The sequence below is a fragment of the Octopus sinensis genome, unplaced genomic scaffold (assembly GCF_006345805.1).
Source record: "Octopus sinensis unplaced genomic scaffold, ASM634580v1 Contig20083, whole genome shotgun sequence".
NCBI classification, from domain to species: domain Eukaryota; kingdom Metazoa; phylum Mollusca; class Cephalopoda; order Octopoda; family Octopodidae; genus Octopus; species Octopus sinensis.
In genome coordinates, this window is record NW_021836872.1 from 1 (window position 1) to 22163 (window position 22163).

The 22163-nt window shown below is 39.2% G+C and overlaps 1 protein-coding gene across 1 annotated transcript in view; it reads left to right on the top strand.

Moving 5' to 3' along the window:
• Window positions 1-2751: 2751 nt before the first annotated feature.
• LOC115232233 overlaps window positions 2752-22163 on the top strand; it is a 31682-nt gene continuing 12270 nt past the window's right edge. Inside the window, exons 1-2 of the mRNA XM_036500301.1 lie at window positions 2752-2999; window positions 16753-16810. Coding sequence (XP_036356194.1) covers window positions 16756-16810 — 55 coding nt within the window. The 5' untranslated portion in view covers window positions 2752-2999; window positions 16753-16755. The remainder of the gene's footprint in view (window positions 3000-16752; window positions 16811-22163) is intronic.

Sequence of the window (22163 nt, forward strand, 5' to 3'; positions counted from 1 at the left end):
TGCATCGAAAGTGTTAGCGGCGAGGTTAGCACTCGACTAACATCTCAAAGCTAAACATAAAGGGTGCATTGTCAGGGCTAAGATCCGTGCAATGAGACAGGAAGGGATCAACGCAGTCGGATGGGCCCGGGTGGTAGAGGGCCAGCATGGCAACAACTCAACCATTCGATCCTTGACGGGCCCAAATGGTCGATTAGTAAACGAACCCGAGGAGATGTGCAAGGTGTTTCATGATCATTTCGGCCAGCTATTCGGGAGGAGCGGCGAGCTGGAGCGCGGGGAGAAGCTCGCAGAGTTCCTAGCCGGTTCGCCGCGTCTATCGAGGCCGGACGCGGAATCTTGTGAGGCGCCGATCACAGCCAAAGAAGTCGAGGATATGTTGGCAGACTGCGGCGGGGACAAATCGCCGGGACTCGATGATCTGCCTTACGAACTCTATAGTAGCATGCCAGACTTGTTTGGGCACCTACTTGCATGCGTGTACACCAACTGGCAGCAGAACGGGAGAATTCCTAAGTCTGTGAGCCGAGGGGTGGTAGCGCTGTTAAGAAAGGACCCAAACAAGGGGGATTTAATTGATAATTTCCGGCCTATCACTCTGCTTAACGCAGAGTTGAAGATCTTGGCCAAGGTCTTAGCAAAAAGGTTGGCGCGGGTCTTGGGTGAACTTGTTGCGAGGCGCAAACTTGCGCCATCCCTGGAAGGACCATCCACGACAATCTCCACTTTCTACGCTATGCCTTAGAAAGGGTAAATAGGATTCCTGGCAAGAGTGGGGCTATGGTCCACTAGGACCAATCGAAAGCGTTTGATAGGGTGGACCATCAGTATCTGGCGGCGGCTGGCTTCGGCCCGACCTTCCGCGGATGGATCATCGCTTTATACAGCAACATCGAATCGGTAGTTCGGGTAAATGGTTTCCTTTCGGAGCCGTTCAGCATTGAACGTTCGGTACGTCAAGGGTGTCCTCTCTCCCCGCTTCTCTACGTTTTGGCCCTCGAGCCGTTGCTGAGGAGGTTGGAAACTATGAAAGGCACTCCGCAAGATCTTGGGTGCGGAAAGTCAGCTTCGGCGCATGCGGACGACATCACCGTCATCGTTTCCCGAGTCGAGCACCTACAGTGGGTGGGTGAGGCCTTAAGGGACTACGAAACGGTGGCAGGAGCGAAAGTCAACCGGGATAAATCGGTCGGCTTGCAACTCGGCACCTGGAGGGGCAAGACGATTTCTTCCGACAGCGTCGTAGGACGTTGGACGGAAGGACCGGTGAAAATGCTTGGGATCTGGTTAGGTCCAGATCTCCAGATAGAGAAGAACTGGAGCGAGGTGGCGAGAAAGGTGGCTCTCCTAACTCAGACATGGTCTGAGCGGAAGCTGTCCTTGAAAGGGAGGGCGGAGGTTGCAGAAGTGTTTATCGCCTCTGTAATCACTTACCGCCTGACCGTCGTGCCTTGCCCTGATCCGTGGCTGAACAAACTGGAACGCATGCTCTTTCGCTTTTTGTGGAGGGGCAGCAGACCTCTTGTAAGGCGCTCTATTTGCTGCCAAAAGCCGCTGAAGGGTGGGTTAGGGATGCCGTGGCTAAAAATGCGCTCAGGCTTAGGCACCTCGGGATTTACCTGGACGGTGAGCAGGTGTGGTCTCCGTTTGTCAAGCTGTTATTTCCACAGTTCACATCGTTTAACGAACTGAACCCATGGATCAAGTGTAGACCGAGGTTGGGCATGTGGCATGCAGAGTGCTATCAGGCACTCGTGCTTCTTTCCCAGTCGGGCAACGCCGGTGGCGGGGGTACTACCTCGTTCTTCTATAGAGGGTTAGTAGAGTTTAAGTGTGACGACGTCCTAGGAGAAACTCTGGGCTTCGACGAAAATCAACTGGCCAGCCTGTTCCAAAGAACACTCGGTCCGGGGCCTATGGATAATTACCAAAAGTCCCTGGCCTGGCAATGTTACAAAGGAGCTTTACCGGTTCGAGATAAGCTCTTTAGACCTGGGTGTGCACCTTCGCCGGTTTGTGCAAGATGTCCTGCACGGAATTGTGCAATGCCCGAAGGTGACTGAACTCTGGGCTTATGTCGAACACCTGCTGTCGCATTCGAGAAGAGTACAACTGTCAAGCGAATCTGTAATTAAGATCGGTCCGCCGACCTTCCTGAATAGGGAGGAGCGAGCCTGGTTTATTTCGGTAGTTGCTATGGCGAAAGAAGTAGTGTGGAGGACGAGAGTAAAAGGAATTGCAACAGGCCTGTTTATCTCCAGTCTCGAGCTAATCGACTTTTTCGTTTTCCACATGAAACGGAAAATAAGGCTGGAGAAGAAATGCCTGTCGCAAAGTGTGTTTCGTAAAAGATGGAAGTCTATAGCAAGTATGTTGCGAGTGAAAGAACCTGTTTTATCGAGAATGTAGAAAAGGAGAAATCGAAGTCTTCAGCGTATGTGGTTTGTGGGGTCAACCGTGTCCTCCGCTTCATTTTTTGTTATTCACTCATTCTCATTTAATTGTATATATTTTAATTGTTTGTTTATTCATACGTTTCGTCTCATTCGAAACCCTGACTCCAACGTTTGTTTGTCTCCTCTTTTTCTCAACCTTATGCTGAATAAAGAAATACTCTCTCTCTCTCTCTCTCATAAATCCTTTCATTCTTTATACGGTGGGATAGAAGTGAAAATAGAGAAGAAAGAGAGAAGAATAAATTACACAGAGAAAGAAAAGGAGGAAGTGAAAGTAGAAGAGTCTGAACGGACATACAACATTGAAATGCTATCAGCTTATTTATCTACATAACCTAATTGGTTAGACGATAATAGAACGATAGTAGAGTGAGGGTAAAAGAGAGAGAGAGGTAAACAACAAAACAATTGGTTGACCTAAAAGTTGTCGATGGCTATGTAAGCAAGGTAAAAATATATTCTGATCTTCTAAACGGGCTTGGTTTAGGTTTTACATCCGCGTTTACTCTATATAATGTAAATGTAAGGATATCATTGTCGTCGGTAAGTAAATATTGTTTAATATTCATCTAAAGCTTGAATACAAGAAAACATAACTTGCTTTATAATTTCAACTGTCCAATTACAGAAGTTTAAGTTCATATTCGGTTTAAATTTGGAGGTTTTATGTCTATTTAAGCGCCTCACAAAAAGCAGAGTAGCTTATTTAAACATGCACGCATAAAATGTGTAGACACACTGGTAAATTTTTACTGTTATCCGATAATATATATATATATATATATATATATACATAATATTTACATGTATATGCGTGCATACATATATATTCTCTCTATACATTCACATAACACAACAGTATGTATATATATGTATGTGTATACATATATATATATATATATATATATATATATATATATATATATATATATATATATATATAATAAATATTAGGGAATGAATCCAAAATTACAGGGAAAAATCAGATTTAGGGTTAAATCCATTTTATAGTAAAATATTATATAATATAATTCGAGACAAAACCACTATTTTAAAACCAAACAAGGAAAGACTTAATCAATACATAAAATTTTAATATAAATTAAATAAACCGCCACTACAATTGTTTCATATCTGCTACCGACAATCTTCAGGTGGATTTTCGATCTTCTAATCAGTATCAAAATTTGATACTGATTAGAAGATCGAAAATCCACCTGAAAAATTGATATCTTTTAATGAAATGTTATAAATATACTTCAGATGGTGCAGATTCTAGTGATATCGGCATTAGTTATAGGAAAAAATTTCCTGAAGGTGGGGAAGAGAGTTTCCGAAAATTTACAAAAGTCTGTTTTGTTTTTCTCATACCTTTCAGGAAACTGGGCATTTTTTCCCTTTTTTAATGAAATTTTCTATAAACACCATTCAGATAGTGTAGATTATGTTTGTATTGGAATTTAATATGTAAAAGAAAGTAAAAAAAGATATGGGCTTGCTCCCATTTATAATGACAAACAATTCTTATTGAACTTTCGAGTTTCATTTTGTGGTTTATATCAGTGTGTATTTGTGCGAGATCGCCAATTACTCTTTCATTTTAAATACGATACAATCTTAACATACACTGTTTGAAAGATATTTATAGAAAATTTCCTCAATGAAAATCTATTTTACTGAAAGTTAGGTAGAAACAAAGCCAACTCGTATAAATTTTCCGAAACTGCTCTCCCGACACTCGGAAAAACTTTTTCGCAACAAGTTTCGATATAATCGAAGTCCACACCTTCTGAATTCCAATTGTAAAGCATTTCATTCGAAAAAGTAAGTTATGAGGAAACAAATCGGTGGTGGGGCACAGTTGTGTAGGTACACTATATATATATATATATATATATATATATATATATATATATGAACTGTTTATATCCGCCTAAAAGTTATAAATCGTGTTTGTGTGTGCATGCATATGTACATTAGAGATACTGTGCTACGATGCGCATACAGTCTTCAGACGGATGTGTGTGACACACATACAGACACATATCCGTCTCAAGTCTGTATATGCATACGTTAGCTCAGTGACGCCATTAGACACTCATCCACTGACCAGGAACTAAATTTGCTTGGGGTGTGCAAAGCAAAGTCCAAAAGTTTCTACGAACAAGATAGACTTTTCATTCTTAATACCAAAACAGAAGTATAATAATAATGTTTTTATTATGGGGGTCGACTGAATAGGACCTGTGTGCTGGAGCATTCTCCTGATGAAACACGGCCCTCTTCATCAGTCTTCCTGGGCGTTTGGTCTTAGTAGCCTTTCATAACTGCCTTAGCAAGTTGGCATAGCACTCTCCATTGAAAGTGTGACCCTTATGAAGACAGTCAATAAGCACAATGTCTTTTATATTCCAAAAAATCGGGGCCATAACCTTCTCTGTAGATGAAACAACCTTGTCCTTCAGTGGAGCCGGTGAAGAGAGGTGTTTCTTTCCACTGCATGGATTGCTTCTTTGTCTCTGGCTCAATGTGATGAACCCAAAAACATCCTGGGTTAGGAAACAATCAAGGAAACGTGCTGGATCCACCTCAATGTCAGATGTTCTCGTGATCAACCTGGAGCATTTTTGATCGGGTGTCAGAACGTGTGACACTTAGCGAGCAGAAACCTTAATCAAGCTATGTTCATTTTGCAGAATATCTCAACTCTCTCACAGGATATACTAACAGCACTGGGTATTTAATTTATAGTCAATCACCTATCATTCATCATTATGTGATGAACACAATATCTTCCGTGGTGGCAGCAGCAGCAGCAGCTGCAGGACATCCAAGCCATGATTTTTCTGAAGACTATCTCTTCCCTTGCTAAATTTAGCTGCCACTTTTGTACTGACAACAAGGCAGGAGTGTCAACCCTTAATGTATCATGTCTACATGAATAACATCGGCATGAATGTCCTTGAGTGCCAAAACCTTTCCCTGTAGGTACTTGATTACAGCACGATGCCAAATTTTGTCTGTTTTCAAGAGAAGTTGCTAACAATTATTTTTGAAGTTTTCTCCGGACAGTCAGATATCATTATATCTGGAAAGAAACAATGCATTTATTAAATAGGAGAATTGAAATTAATGCAAGCAAGATTTCACAGCTCTTTCATCACTCTTTTATAGACAGCCTATGAAATTTTCATCCTACATTCGTACACATGGAAAAGTGTCTCAAAGCATTCCAAAAACTTTTCTGCATGCACTCATTTTAGCAAAGACACTTTCTACGAGGATGTGCAATGCATTTTTATTATGCATTATGGCACTATGTGCTAGAGGGTGCTGTGTGATTGTGGTACAGAGCCTGTTCTTCAAATGGTGAATGTGTTGGATGTTTGCTCATTTGATGCTACAGACACAGGTGAAGACAGAATAAGCTGTGTTAGCATCAGCACTTGTAGCATACTAGAATGAAAAACAACATCAGAAGCTCTCCGTTTTTCTACAATGTCACGTTGAGAATACTGACAGATTTTAGAATTCCTGGTTACGTATGTTGAAGCTGTAAAGTTTAATTAGTATTTGGTGGGGTGGGGGTTTTGATAATGGTGGTGGTATGTGTACTTTGACATTGGCTGATACTGCTTGTACGAATTGTGCATCTTGAAACAGATGTGTTAATAGATTTTACTTTATTTACAGTTTGTAGATTTATGATAGTGCTGTGAGGTATACATTCAGATTGAGCTGGAGTTTTTTCTTTGGTAATTTTAAAGTTTATTGAAAATTTTAAAATTTGGTGTATTGATGCAATTCTCCACACTGAATCTCAGGGGCTAATTCACTTTTTCCAGAAATTTAAAAAAAAAAAAGTTACCGAAGTTTAAAGTTTCATAATTTTTATCCAGTCATAAAACAGAATTTGGAAGCTATAATTTTGTATGTTCCAGCACGTGATGTCAACTGTAAACAAATGAAATATTGACGAAATTCTGCTTTATGCACACCATATAACCCCTCATAAATTTTTTATATTTCGGAATTTTCAGAAAATTTTTGTGAATTTGTATTCTACACACAAGAATTCATACAATTATGCAAAAATGGAAATGCATTAGGAAATGTCTGAGGGATTGTTTACAAAGTATGATTTATTATGAAAGGAAAATTGTTTTAATATCTCTTATACAATTCCAAAATTGCATGGCTTTCATGCCGGCTTTCTTGTAGACTAATTGAAACGAGAATGGCTGTTGGTCTACACATGATGTGATATTTGTCTTTAACTCTCCTTACCAAATAGTGCTAAATTTTCTATGTTCATTATGTGATCCACTCCAGAATGATAGCTATACATCATTGTAATCATCTTGACTGGCTCCAGTGAGTTGCAGGGCTGCATCATGCTCCGTTTCAGCTTTGAGATCATTTCTCTGGCAGGATACCCCCTTTCTAACTCTAACCACTTTACAGTCTGTACTGCATGCTTTTTCATGCCACTGGCAGTTTTGAAGTTGCTAAGTAACTTGCAAGACAAAACAGAACAAGAAAGGAGAAGAAGAAAAACAGCCCTGTGTGACTTTCTACCCGGAACAAGCAAATGTGTGTTACTATAGAAAAGAAGCATGGCTACCCCACATTTAGATAAGGGTGGGTGACAGATGGTTGTGATGAGGTGCTAGAGCAAAACCTTCCAAGAGAAAGAGATAAAATGGGTAGTGGATCAGGAGGGAAGGAAGAGATGGTTAGAGATGGGTGTAGAAGGGAATGTAGGGAATGATGTGGAGAGGAGGTGTGGCTTAAGTGGAAATAGCATTATGGAGTGGGGTGTAAGTTGAGAGAGAAATAAGTGACTCAGTGCTAATGGATCAGAATGTAGAGGATGATGAACAAGGCACAAGAGCAGTGGGAAGAGGGATGTAGAGATACATAAGGGTGGCTATAGTGAGTGGGTGTGGTGCGAGAATGAGAGCAAGTATGAAGGGTGTTAAGGTAAAATATGGCAGAGAAGAGCTGGGGAACGGATGCTTGTTGAAAGAGATAATAATTAGAAGGAAGGATGGAAACTGAGGGAAGGCCATAATTGGTAACACATAGTGTTAGGGGATGTAATAGTGTCAAGGAGGGATTGATGTTGGGGAGCTGAGATGTGGGGATGTTTGACAGGGCCCAGCACAAGCAAGCATAACCAAGGTGATCTTAGGACCTTATATTTGCTGTGATGGATGGGTCTTATCAAGTATAATGAATCCCCAATCATTCAGTTCTTTGTCTTCCTGGGTCACCCTTTTCAACAAGTTCCATCCACTTTAAATGACCAGCATTTCTTTATGCAACTGTTCTCATCCATTTACATCACATAACCAAACCAGTGCAGTCTTCACTTTTACATGCTGCATTTGATTCCTTGTATGCCAGTTTGCTGTACATGAAACCTGACATTGCACATCCATTGGAGCATACTAGTTTCATTCCTCTCTAGTCTTTGCATGTCCTCTATATTCAGAGTCCACATCTCACCACATCATGATAGTGTTGATGATGGGTGCTGGTGAGGAGCGTTGTGTTGGAGATGTAAGGGCAAGTGCGGCAGCATGGGCGGGAGCAGGGTAATGAGCTGGGTTTGGGAGGTTGAGTTAGGGAAGAAGCTGTGGACCAAGAGGTCTTGTAGGTTGTGGGCTCATTTGAAGGAGGGGAGGGGGTCAGTTAGGGAAGATATGCGAAGTGGAGGGGTCAGACTGGAGTCACCGTAAGGCTCGGAGAATGGTGCGTTGGAGAGGTAGGGTGGTGGGGTGGTAGGTGAGGAGAAACGGGAGACAGTGGGGCGGGTGCAGGGGGAGAGAGCAGATGCATGGTCCACAGAATATGCTCTGGCAAGGGCAGTGTGGATAGTGGTGAGGATATATATATATATAAATGTGTTTATCTATCTGCCTGTTTGTGTGTGTCAGTTTATCTGTTTCTCTATCTACCTACTTACACAAACCCACCACAAATCACAAAAAATATGCAGTATATTGATTATGTTATCCTGTACTCTCCAGAGATGGTTGGTATGGAAGAAAATTTGAAAAACAGTCACCACATTTTCTTAATTACCTGCCAACTTAGAAGAGTCAGGCTTACATAATCAGGCTTTTACCTAACATCCTACTGAACCCCAGTGCAAAACCAATTTGTAAGATTGGCCACGATGGATGTATAATATTTCAAATTTACAGAAAACAAAAGAGGAAGACAGGTGAGGGAACAACAGGTAGATGTATGAATTCAACGCTCAGGAAGAATGGAAAAGTCTTTGATATTTCAAGCTCATGCTCTTTGACAGAAAAGATTGAGTGGAGGAAAATGGAGAGAGAAAAAATGTGTAGGGATATATAAACTATACACTGTGATTTGTGTGTGTGTGTGTCTGCTTGTCTTGACCTTGCACAATACTCATGAATGTGTCAGCATCATACATTTGGTGTTGCTCATTTCCAATCATCCACAAAAACATGTCCTGTCATGCAGAAAACATAACATTCTTGGAATCAAAGGAAGGTTGGGGAAAAGAGGGCCATCCAGTCAGAGAAAATCTGTCTCGGTGAATTCTTTCTCACTCATGTTAGTATAGAAATGTGGACATTAAAATGATGATGTTGATCATGAATTACTTCATATATTTGTAGACAATATTTATTTGTTGTATAACCTGGTTTGGCCTAAATTATCCTATTTTAACTCATTGTTCTGGCTTTCCAGCCAATTTGAAAGTCTGTCCCAGTTTTTAATAATCTTGAAATATTTATTTGTTACTATCTTTATTATTTGACAGAAAGGTGCAAGACATTGGTGCTAATTAGTCTTACTAAACCCTAATGAAACACTTGTAGCAGGAACCCAGTTGAGACTCAAAATTATAATCTTGTACTTCATTCATACACACGAAAAAGTCCAAATATTTAGAATTGTTCCTCCAGTTTCAAAAAAGAAGGAAACAGATGACCATTGGAAAACCAGATTGTCCCTGGAGAAACTAACTAGTGACTGAGAATCTTGTGTTGAGACAAACTATGACATGTTCAAGTATTTATAATTGTTAACATTGGGCCTTATATTACATGCATTTTCCATGAGAAAGCCAGAAACACTGCAAAACTTGTTTGATTTAATTTGTCTTGCAAGTATCTCACCAAAAGTGGCTGCTAAAGAAGTTAATTTTGCTTTTCATACTGTTTCGCATGACTTGAATTTCAAAACATCTGACTGCTTATGAAAGATGATCTTCACACATTTTAGCCAAAGTTGCAGCTAGTCCTGACAAAATGGGAACCTGTAAATTTTTATGCAAAATTTGGAAGGTGCTATATTGGCATTAAATGAAGCTGAGGTGTACATATTGTGCACAACTTCATGCCAATTAATATCAAATAACTCATGAAAATATTAAAATATTTTCTAATATATACAGGTCATTTAATGTCTCTAAAAGAATTTTGTGACTTCGCCAGTGTGGGATACAAAAACATAATACAACATGGTAATATATCAGCAGTTGAAATAATTCTTCACGTTTGTTCTAGCAGAATTCTGCTGGGACTGGCAAAACAGGAAGATATGTTTTTAGTTTGAATATGGATAGATCAATTTTTTCAAGAAACTGGAGTACAATACTAAGTAGCAGGAGAAAAAACTATGAATTTGTACCTCAAAACGGAAAGGTTTTGCAGAGAAACCAGGACAAAAAATTAGGAAAAGCATTGGAAAAGTGAAGAAAGAGTGTAAAAGGTTTTATGAAAGATGTCTCCCATACCTAACCTATGGAAAGAGAACTTTAAACCAGCAGAAGACTGTTGTGGTTAGATATTTTGGCTAATTGTTTTACAGTCTACAGTTAAAATCAAAGGATTGAAAAGCAATTAGTAAACATTGGTCAGTTATTTGATGTGGCTGTTATTGCAAAGTCTTTGAGCTTCTAAAGCAGAAGTTTGGGCAACACAAAACTTTACGCATGTAAAATAGTGGCCAAATTATTTGCTCATTGCTAAGAGAAAATCTTAGTGCTGTAGTATGCATTCACTATCTACATAGTACTTTTGCACCAGTGCATATGTGGTCAGAAAAGAGGTGCAAGTTAAAGTCAGTGGTTTTCTAATTACTAAATTAAACACCCACCTAAGCTGCTCAGATATCTATATATATAAAACTCAACTTGTGTGTCTGTATGTGTATCTGTGTGTGTGTCTGTGCGTTTAACTTCCTGGCACATCTCCTCCTAGCCAACAAATCGTAGAACCACCAAAAATGGGTCACTTAAAGTTTAGGTGAATGTAAATTGAACTGCGCTATTTTTGTTCCGAAATTCATCTCGCAAGTGCAAAAATCGATAATGTGTTTGTTTAGGCCTTATCCCATGCATTGAATAGTGAACTTTACTCAGCTGTTTGACGTGAACTGTGTTCACCACGCGTGCAGGCATGTGTAAATTGCATGAAAAATAAAAAATCAAGATATAAAAATGAATCGCTGTAAACATTGTAGAAATTTGGCAAAGAAATGAATTTTCGGGATGTAGCCTGGAGGGTTTTTTCATATTAATCATTTGGACTTTGTGAACACACCAATTGTTTTCATAACATTTTTAACGCTTTGAATTAAATGTGACCATTTTGCATTGTGTCTGCAGTTTGAATCACTTTAACCAAATTTTAGCAGGCCGGATTTTTGATCATCACAATACATCGCCAGCGACTCCCTGAAACTCTCCCCTGAAATCCCCGTTGAGAGATCTATATATATAAAACTCAACTTATGTGTCTGTGTGTGTATCTGTGTTTGTGTGTTTAACTTTTGGATCTACCAAGTTTCATTATTAAGGATAGAAAGTAGTGTGTAGCAAATCTATATATATAAAGCTGAAGTTGTCTGTTGTGGCAGGTTTGGTAGCCTTCAACTAACTCTATCTCCTTCGAGACCCTGCAGCACAAGTTGACCAAAATTGAGAGTATAATAGATGAAGGCTTGCTCTTCATTCTGTAGAAGATAAAATTCAAATCGGACCATGTTAACACCAAAAATTATTTACATCAAAAAGGTGCTTTTTTTCTATGAAAATCCCTATTTTTTATGATTTTTGACTGCTGTGTCACTATTTTTCGGTGTATTTCAACTGGAAAAATGTTTACTTGAAGAGAATAACAAGTTGCATAATGCAAAATTTTTACTTTTCAAAAATTCCAATTCTAAAGGGTTGAAACAAACCCAAGCAACACCAGGTGATACTGCTAGTTTTTGATAAAATTTAAAATATCAAATTTCCTATGAAAATATTTCCAAAAGAACAGTATGAAAGTAGTTGGCAGTTGAATAAGATGTTACTTGTCAATAGAAACAGATAATTGTATACACTTATTCTATCAGGTAAAGAACTAGCTGCTTTGTACATCTGATTCCTGTCGCTTTGTCTCATACCCAGCTGTTAAACCTTCTAAGTGAGAAAGATCAATCATATATCTTACCAGTTCACATGTATCACTTCAGTACTTGCCAGGAATTGCCTTCATATAAGAACAAAATAGGCAGTTATGTTAATACATTTGCAGAGAAAAGTCCTCCAGATGGCCCACTCTTCTTTAACACCCATCCCATATGCTGTAACTCTTCATCATTCATGGTATTTCCACTGTCCCAAGTTTCAGTTCCTATAATCCTGGTTTCAATCTAAAAAAAAAGTGAGTCTACACTCACACACACTTGCACGCACAAACATATATAGTTTAAAGAAAATAAACGTTAAAAAGGTCAACGCAGGAAGAAAGAAAGTTCGATAACTATGTTATTGTTTTAATGCTTGTATATATATGTCATATATATATATATCATATATATAATATATATATGTATGTTGTTTAATGTACTTAGTATATATTTTCATATATTGAAGATATTATCTAGTCAAGTTTTAAAGCATGCCTATGTTTGGTGAAAAAAATGGAAAAAGAAAGGTAAAAAAGAATTAGTTACATTCCCTTTGACTGTAGAATCATAAGGCTAGATGAGGCAGAATCATTGGAAGGGGTCTAAAGTGTACAAAACAGCTTCTCATTCTGGTGAGGTTGGTATTCTCCAGTTTGCCAAAAGAAACTTTGCCATATGTTTACATTTGCTGAAAATTTCTGATCTGGAATTCAACAGTGTGGTGGAAGTTTTAGATCTAAAAAGGATGTGTAAAACTGCATAACTTTCATTTGTTTTATCCATTAACATATGACATGGATTTTTCTATAGTTTTCCACTTGATTGTATGTGGTGTGGAGTGTGTCGTAAAACCCATATATGGCTAGCTGACTTAGTTTTGTCCATGTGCCGGAAAAACATAGGTGTTCAGTGTGGCATTTTTTGAAGTTGCCTTTATACAACCTGATGTAATTCTTCTTTTTAGTTATGTTGTCATATAGTGTAACTGTAATTTCTGCTTCATATAAGATGAAGTTTATTGGGCACCCCTAGTTGAGTGGACAACGAATGGACAAGCTTCAGAGTCTCAGCAGTTATAACTGGAAGTGGGCTCTTGGTGGTGGTTATGGATGATGATGCTCTTTATATTGGGGGCAGCAGCTTTATGATAATTTATTTATCTGTTAAAGATCTTTCTGTACTTGTGATTTTCTGAGAAACGCTTATCTAAGAGAGAGAGAGGAATTTTTAAACTAAATTAGCTTTAACATTTTGGGAGAGTGAGGGCAAACCAAATTAATTTCCTATTCTAAGGTGCATCTTTTATTATTCATATTATTACTAGAAAAGTTGTAACATAAATTATCTTTGAAGCTACCATTACCTAGGACATTTTCATAGTAAGAGGCTCATCAAAAATCTCTTTAGTGGAAGAGAGGTTAAATATCCTGCTATTAATGTTTAGCTATCAGGTTTCTAAACCTGGTAGCAAAACTGCTTGTGAGTGCAGTTAAGTTTCTTGTTGCGTTTATGATATGGTTTATTAGAGTGAAAGTTTAGATCTCGGGAAACATCTTAAAATTGACTTTTAACAAATCGGTCATGACTGTGATTTTGAGGCTTAATTGACTAAAGGTAGTGAGTATGATCATTGCGGCCATGAGAAATTCCCAATCCATTGTTTAGGTGTAGACCAACATTGTGGGATGGGGACATTGAACAATTCATTTGTATCAGATTTCTTAATCCATGGCTATCACTTACTTATCTACTTGCCCTCTTATTTCAGTCACACTCTTACTATCCTCTCTCACTCATGCTATTTCCCCCAACACTGTTCTGTCTAACTATTCAGCTGGTAAAGTCTCTTTCACCTTACAGTGTAGAAGGCAATCACTACTAAAATTTCACTCATATCATTCTATAAAGTGGTTGATGAGCTGTCTAGGATTAGTTAATAACTTATATTACCTAATTAATGAAAAGGGCAGGGGATCAGAGAGCATAGTAGTAAAGGTAAGAACTGATTGGAAGAAGTTCAGAAAGTTATGACCTCTGCTGGCAACAAAGGGTTTTTTTCTCAGAGTGTAAGATGGATTACATGATGCTTGTATATGAAGTGTGATGCTGTTTAAAAGTGAGACATGGGCCTCTTTGAGTGCAAATTTATGAAGAGTAGAATTAAATGAACTGAACATAGTCTGCTGGATGTGTAATAGTATACTATACTAGTGTAAGTATAGCATATACTATACTAGTGTAAGTATAGTATCATATATTATGTTTGCAAAATGATATAATCTGACCTTGCCAGCAATTTATATGTGTGTACTGTTTGCCAGGAATGCGTTTAATATGTAAATTAGTCTATCCAGTTGTGTCACACTGTTGAACATATTGGGTATTGAAGCAATGTATCCATGGACTGTTGGTGGGTTAGATGTGGTATTAATGAAAGAGCAATAACTCTTGAAATATGTAAATACACCCATTACCTTCATTTTCTCTCTTCAATTGCATTGTTTACATAGACATATTCATTCGCAAATGTTGTAACTGGCAGTGCTGATTCTGGAAAGCTATCACTATAAAGCACCATAGGAGGGAGACAAGTACAGTTTGACAATACAAGAATACACTGTTTGCTTTATCATTTTTTTGTCAAAATCATATTTCATTTGAAAGTTTTCTATGTGAACTTTCTTCTCATATAATTTGAATCAAAATCCGACTCATGGCATTTTATGCCATTTTCCTTCAATCACCCTGGTATCTCCACCCATTCACAAAGTTTGTCCTTTTTTTTTTTTATTTTGACTACTGAAAGGTAGCTCTCATCTTTGTTCAGTGTGCTGGAGCACTATAACTTGATTCTTTTGCAGACCATACTGTCATGAAAAGGACTTTTACTGCTTTATTTTGATATAAAAATCAATGAAAGTAGGTCAAATATTCCCTATGACATATAAAAGTGAAAATGTTATCATCAACTTTCACTTAGAAAATAGTACATTTTCTTCAAGATTTTTATGTCATAAGAAAGAAAAATTACTTGCCAGTTAGATATGATCATTGCTGAATCTGGCCACAGTATGGTGAAAAAGTGCAAAGTCAATAAAGAAAATGGTACACTGACACTACTAGTCTCTGTGGTGAGAGGTTAAACAGAACACAAATCTGAGGTTTCAGAATCCAAGGCTCTGGTTTGGGCCAGTGTTTCAAGAAATGAACTAATTACTAAGTAAACATATTTCTATAGAAAAATGCACTAAAATGAGCTGCTTCAGACTTCTAGAACCCATAATTAGCATAGAATGATTGTATTGTGAATCTTTATTCCCTCTTGTTGTGTAACAAAGTGTGAAGATTGATGTCTGAATTATACCTTGTGGATATTCTTGTACATGTAAATTTCATTGAGAAATATTGGTCAAATTTTGCAAACACAATTATATTGTACAATGAATATTATTTTGTAGACTATTTAGGTTCAATATGAAGCATTTTCTTTCCCAATTTTGAATATAGTTGGATAATTTGTAGTAGTGTTTACATAGTCATTTTAGGTTTTTGTCTCTCTCTCCTACTAACAAGTTTGCTATGTTACAGATGTTTTTAATATCTTTAATTCAAGCTTTTAATGCTAAAGCAAGGAATTAGATTTTACATTTTGTTTGTCTTTTAATCTGGGTCTACATGCAATTCTGAGAAAGGTGCCAGGTCATCATGTCATGTGCTAGAAGCAACAGCTAAATCTTCTGTAAATCATACACTTTTTCATTTGAAAATGTTTTCAAAGATCATTTCATAACCCAAACGTTTCTCTTGTTTTTTTAAGTGCATTGTACAGAAAAAAGAGACCAAAATCAGTCCAGAGGGGAGGAAAGGAGGTTGGAAAAAATCATAGATTTTCAATAAATTTTTCTATAACATACCTTGCCCTGTCATATCCAAGGCGGTGGTGAAAAGAAAATTGGAAAAATCCCCATCAAAATTCAGCTTAGATGGACATCCTGACCCCAACTCTGCTGCTTATAGCTATTTTTAATAGCCCATTAAAATTGTATTGAAATGGTGTCATGATCCCAAATCTCAGGATTTATTTAGCTTGTATCTATTACAAATATGCCAAAACTCAAGTCCTTGTGACTCGTACTTTTGAATTTAGCTAAGTCTGAAAACCCTGAAATTGACTGTTTGTTACATGTAACAAAATAGGTTTTACATAAATATTTTTAAAATTGCTCCCAAAACAAAGTTTTATATTCAAAAACCTGAAAAAAAATAGAAAGAAAAAGAAAGCCACCTATTTGTGTAATACAAGTTGGTTATCACCTCAGTTTCAAAGATATATTACAAAATGGTCAATTATTCATGTAGGCTAATTAGGCAAGATTTTAACAAATTCACTGGACACCCAAGTCATCATATCTCCTAAAATATTCATTCAAATTTCACAAATGAGGTATCAAAATGTTTGTTTTTGGATGCTCTCCAAGAAAATGTACAGTAGAAATTACATTTAAATAGTTTCAAAAATTCATAGTGACCCCTATAGAAAATCATATTTTACTTGGATGTTCTGAGGTATTTGAAAGAGAGAGTGTAATGGAAGATGCTAAAGATATGACTAAACAAAACACTGTTTTTTCTTTGCATTTTTTAGATTAACTGTGTCTAGTATTTTTATTACTTATCCTCTATACTGCTCTTCCTAATTTCACCATGATAATACTTGCTCATGGGTTCCTGTTTTTGCAAAGACAAGTTCCTATGATTTATGTTGAATTATTTTTTACACTATTATTTTGCATCACGGACTATTTGTAGAAATTGTTCCTATCAGTATTTATCATTTTCTTTGTAGATAATGGAATTTAACCCGTTATATTTGAAATACTTGTTCCTTGCACAATGCTTCTGTGGTAAGTAACAATATGTCTCTTATATAAACATTTTTATTCAGAATTTTTAATTGTCATAAATTTGTATCCACTGTAGAATTTAATCATAACTATTGCTGTTTGATCCTAAGGCCAGTGCTGATAAATTATGTTTAAAGGTGTTGCATATGTTGATATTTCATATTGTTTTTGCAGCTTCATTTTCCATTATTAAGGTGATAAGTGGTGATTTGAGGTGAATTTGGCTGCTATTTCTAGCAGATTGACTTGAACCTGACTAGCCTACATCTATTTTCATGGCTACTATATATTGGCACAGTTATAGAGCTTAGAAGTTTGTGTTCCAAACAACTAGCTTTGGGTTCAGTTTCACTGCATGGCACCTTAAGCAAGTATGTTATACTATAGCTCCAGATCAACCAAAGCATTCTGAGTAGATGTGGCAGATAACTGAAAGCCCATCATATATATATATATGTATATATATATATATATATATATATATATATATATAGGTGAGAAAGCACGTGGTTGAATATATAGAAAATAGTAAAAAGTGAAAAAACTACAGAAGGCTTGTTTTAAAAGGTTAAAAAATATATTTAGTTAGTTAGTTAGTTAGTTAATTTGGCTCAAAAGCAAATAGCAAGGCCATGTAGGGGGACATGGAGTTAAGTACAGGGTGGTGTTCATGTAAAGAGTTCAGGCCACTTGAGGTCCAGGGAGGCTTTGAACAAAGCGGTCGTCGGCATCTTCACCATCTCGTCTGGCAGCTTGTTCCACGGATCTGCAACCCGGACGGAGAAAGTTCCTCTCCTTCGATTGAGATGAAATCGTCGCAGGTAGAGCTTTTCGGAATGACCCCGCAGCCAACGCTCCGGAGCAGGAGTGAAGAACAGCTCTTTCGAGAGGTTACACTTCCCGCTTATGATGTTGTGGGCGAGAATGAGATCACCACGGCGGCAGCGTTTTTCAAGAGAACAAAGGTCGAGCGTCCTCAGCCTTTCTTCATAGGACAAATTTTTGAGACCATGAACCATGCGGGTAGCCAGCCTCTGGACTCTTTCGAGGTGCTGTATGTCTTTGAGGAGATAAGGAGAAGAGGCTTGAATCCCATACTCCAATATGGGTCTCACCAGCGTGACATAGAGTGGCAGGAATATGGCTGCTGTGAGCATTCCGAATGACCGTCGAATCAAAAACAGAATTCCGCGCGCTTTGTTGGCAGCATGGACGCACTGGGCCGAAGGCGAAAAGGAGGAATCCACCAAGATACTCAGGTCCTTTACCTGATCGGTCCTCTCCAGCAGCAGACGACCCGGCTCGAAATCAAGTTGAGTTGCAGGAGTAGAGCCGACAGGCAGATGACAGCACTTTGACACGTTCAGACACAGGTCCCAATCGTTAGACCACTTCCAAATTTGGTGGAGGCATCGACGAAGATCCTCTATACTACCGCGAGGAGCGACCAGTTTGATATTGTCGGCAAATAGAAGGGTGTGTTCCGTGAGGTCGTCGGGCAAGTCGTTTATGAAGACTAAGAACAACAAGGGCCCAAGCACTGAACCTTGAGGCACGCCACTGCTCGCACTGGAGACGTTGGACCGTGAACCATTAACTTGAACTTGGAAGGAGCGATCTGAGAGGAAGGCACCAACCCATCGTACAATATCCGGATGGAAACTATATGCTTGAAGCTTGACAAGTAGTAGGCGGTGGTTTACCGAGTCAAAAGCTTTGGCAAAGTCCAATAAAACGATGTCAACAGCATCACTATCATCGAGGATGCGCGTCACCAATTCTTCCATTACTAGTAAGTTGGTCAAGCATGATCTCTTCGGCACGAAGCCGTGTTGGGAATCAGTGATCGAGGCTGTGTTTAGGAGGTGGAGCATCATACTTTTCTTAAGGATGGTTTCGAACATCTTGCTGATTATTGATGTAAGGGAAACCGGTCGGTAGTTAAGCGGGCCTTCGCGGCTCCCTTTCTTGAAAATTGGGCAGATTATCGCTGTTCTCCAGTCTGCAGGTATAACACCCGTCGCCAATGACATATTGAATAGTCGTGTTAAGGGCTCGCAAATGACCGGAGCCAACGCTTTGATAACCAGTGGGTGTATGCCGTCAGGGCCGTGATCCTTGTTGACATCGAGGCCTTGAATAACACGTTTGACTTGGTCCCGCGTGATGATCAATCGAAGCATTGGAGGTACCGATCTATCAAATGGAGGGGGTTCACGACCATCATCTTGTTTGAAAATAGTTGAAAAAGCCTCAGCAAATAATTGACTCTGTTGATAAGGATCCTCAATCGATACGCCTGTTGAGTCTACCAACGTTGCAATCTGGTTGTTCAAGCGGGAATTCCGCTGGACATGGGCAAAGAAGGTTTTGGGATTGCTACTGGCATTTGCCGCGATTTTGTATTCATAACTGAAGCGTTCCTTCTTTTCAATTTTCACGGCTCGGTCTCGTTGAGTTTTGTACACCTCAAAAGCTGCAGTCGAATCCAGATTTTTGAATTCAGCCCAAGCAATATCTCTGAGTCGACGTTCTCGTTTAACCTTCTTCGTCACCCAGGGCTTGTGTTTCTTCTCCTTATCTCCTCAAGCTTCTTCTCCTTATCTCCTCAAAGACATACATCATCTCGAAAGAGTCCAGAAGCTGGCTACCTGCATGGTTCTTGGTCTCAAGCATTTGTCTTATGAAGAAAGGCTGAAGACGCTCGACCTTTATTCTCTCGAAAAACACAGCCACCGTGGTTATCTCATTCTCACTCACAACATCATAAGCGGAAAGTGTAACCTCTCAAAAGAGCTGTTCTTCACTCCTGCTCCAGAGCGTGGGTTGCAGGGTCACTCCGAAAAGCTCTATTTATGACGATTTCATCTCAATTGAAGGAGAGGGGCTTTCTCCGTCCGGGTTGAGGATCCGTGGAATAAGCTGCCGGATGAGATAGTGAAGATGCCGATGACTGCTCGGTTCAAAGTCTCTCTTGACCAGAAATAGCCTGAACTCTTTGTATGACCACCCTCCCTGTACATATCTCTCTGTCCCCCTACATGGCCTTGCTTTTGCTTTTTGAGCCAATAAAAATTGAATTGAATTGAAAAAATACTCTGCCAGAACCTTGGACCCTACACTACAAAAATGTTTTGCTGTTTTTACCAAGTTTGCCCTCAGTAGCTGCCCAAACTCCTCTGCTGAAAGCTTCCCTGGAATTATATCAGGGAAGCTTTGTATACCACATCAATAGATACTTTCGGCATGAGAGAAAGGCAAAACCCAGATTGGTTCAGTGCTGAGCTCTCAGCTGGAAACAGTTATCGAAGCAAAGTGTGCAGCTCTGATGCAATACAAGAGTGATTCTTCTACAAAGTCACTCAAAGAACTCAGAAAGGCAAGAAATAAAACCCAACTGACTGCCAGACGCCATGCAAATAGGTACTGGCAGGAAATCTGTCAGAGTATCCAGTCAGCTGCTGACGGTGGTGACACCTGTGGGATGTATGCCGGTTTGAGAAGGCCCTCGGTCCATCCGCAACTAAGTCAGCCCCTCTGAAATCAACTACTGGAGATCTCATCAAGGACCAAATCAAGCAAATGGATAGATTAGTGGAGTACTACCAGGATCTCTACTCACGGGAGACCACGGTAGCTGAGTCTGCAATCGAGGATGTCAAGATCTTCCCAGTCATGTGTGAACTTGACAGTCTGCCATCTATAGCAGAACTCACCAAGGCTATTGACTCCCTAGCAAGAAATAATGCTCCGGGAAAAGATGGCATCCCCTCAGAGATCATCAAAACCGGCAAAAACACCATCCTGCTTCAGCACCTTCATGAGCTTCTGTATCAGTGCTGGGAAGAGGGTACAGTCGCTCAGGATATGCAGGATGCTAACATCATTACACTTTGCAAAAACAAAGGTGACCGTGGTAATTGTAACAATTACCGTGGAATATCTCTTCTAAGCACTGTTGGAAAGACCTTTGCTCACGTTATCCTGTCCAGGCTACAACTGCTTACTTCTCAAATTTATTCAGAATCACAGTGTGGCTTTAGAAGAAGCAGATCAACTATTGACATGATATTCTCCATACTTCAGGAGAAGTCCAGACAGCAGAAAATGTCATTAGATATGGTCTTCATTGATCTGACAAAAGCCTTTGACTTGGTAAGTAGAAAAGTCCTCTTCATCCTGCTCCAATAAATCGGATGTCCACTAAAGCTGCTGGGGATCATCAAATCTTTCCATGATGATATGCAAGACATCATACAGCACAACGATTCAACATCAGCCGCCTTCCAAATAAAAAATGGGGTAAAGCAAGGTTGTTCCTTGCTCTTATATTATTTGGCATCTTCTTCTCACTGCTGCTGTCACATGCCTTTGAGACATCAGATGATGGAATCTTTCTGTACAGTAGAAGTGATGGGAAACTGTTCACTCTCTCGCGTCTGTGTGCCAAGACCAAAATCAAAAGTGTCCTGATCAAGGAAATACTATTTGCTGATGATGCCGCTCTGGTATCACACACAGAAGAAGCCTTGCAAAGGCTTATCAACTGTTTTGAGCAAGCATGTAGTGACTTTGGCTTAGTTATCAGCCTCAAGAAGACCAACATCATGGGTCAGGCTACATAGGACATCCCAAACACACATATTGGAGACCACAGACTACAGGAAGTGGAGAAGTTTACTTATTTTGGCTCTACCGTCACCTACAACCTATCCCTTGATGCTGAGCTAAATATACGCATTGGCAAGGCAGATGCTGTGATGGCCCAACTCTCCAAATGGGCATGGGACAACAATAAGCTGACCAAGACCACAAAAATGAAGATTTACCAGGCATGTGTACTTAGCACTCTACTGTATGGAAGTGAGTCTTGGACACCATATACACGCCAAGAGCGTCGCCTAAATATCTTTCACCTGCACTGCCTCTGGAAAATCCTTCTCATCAAATGGCAGGACCATGTCTCCAACAAAGATATCCTCAAGCAAGCAGGAATACCAAGCTTGTTTGCACTCCTCACACAAAGACGTATGAGGTGGCTTGGACATGTTAGCCATATGGAAGATGGCAGAATCCCCAAGGACATACTCTATGGAGAGCTTGCTTGGGGCACTAGGTCTGTGGGAAGACAGTTCTTACGATACAAGGATGTTTGCAAAAGGGACATGAAGGCCTGCAACATTAATATAACCAACTGGGAAGCAGTTGCCAGCAACCGTGGAGATTGGCGACGTACTGTAAAAGAGGGAACACAAAGGAGTGACATAGAGAGAGAGGAGAAATGGAAAAACAAGAAAAGATTTCAAGAAGAAACTATGACATTACAACCAGCCAGGCAAAGTCTTCGCTACAT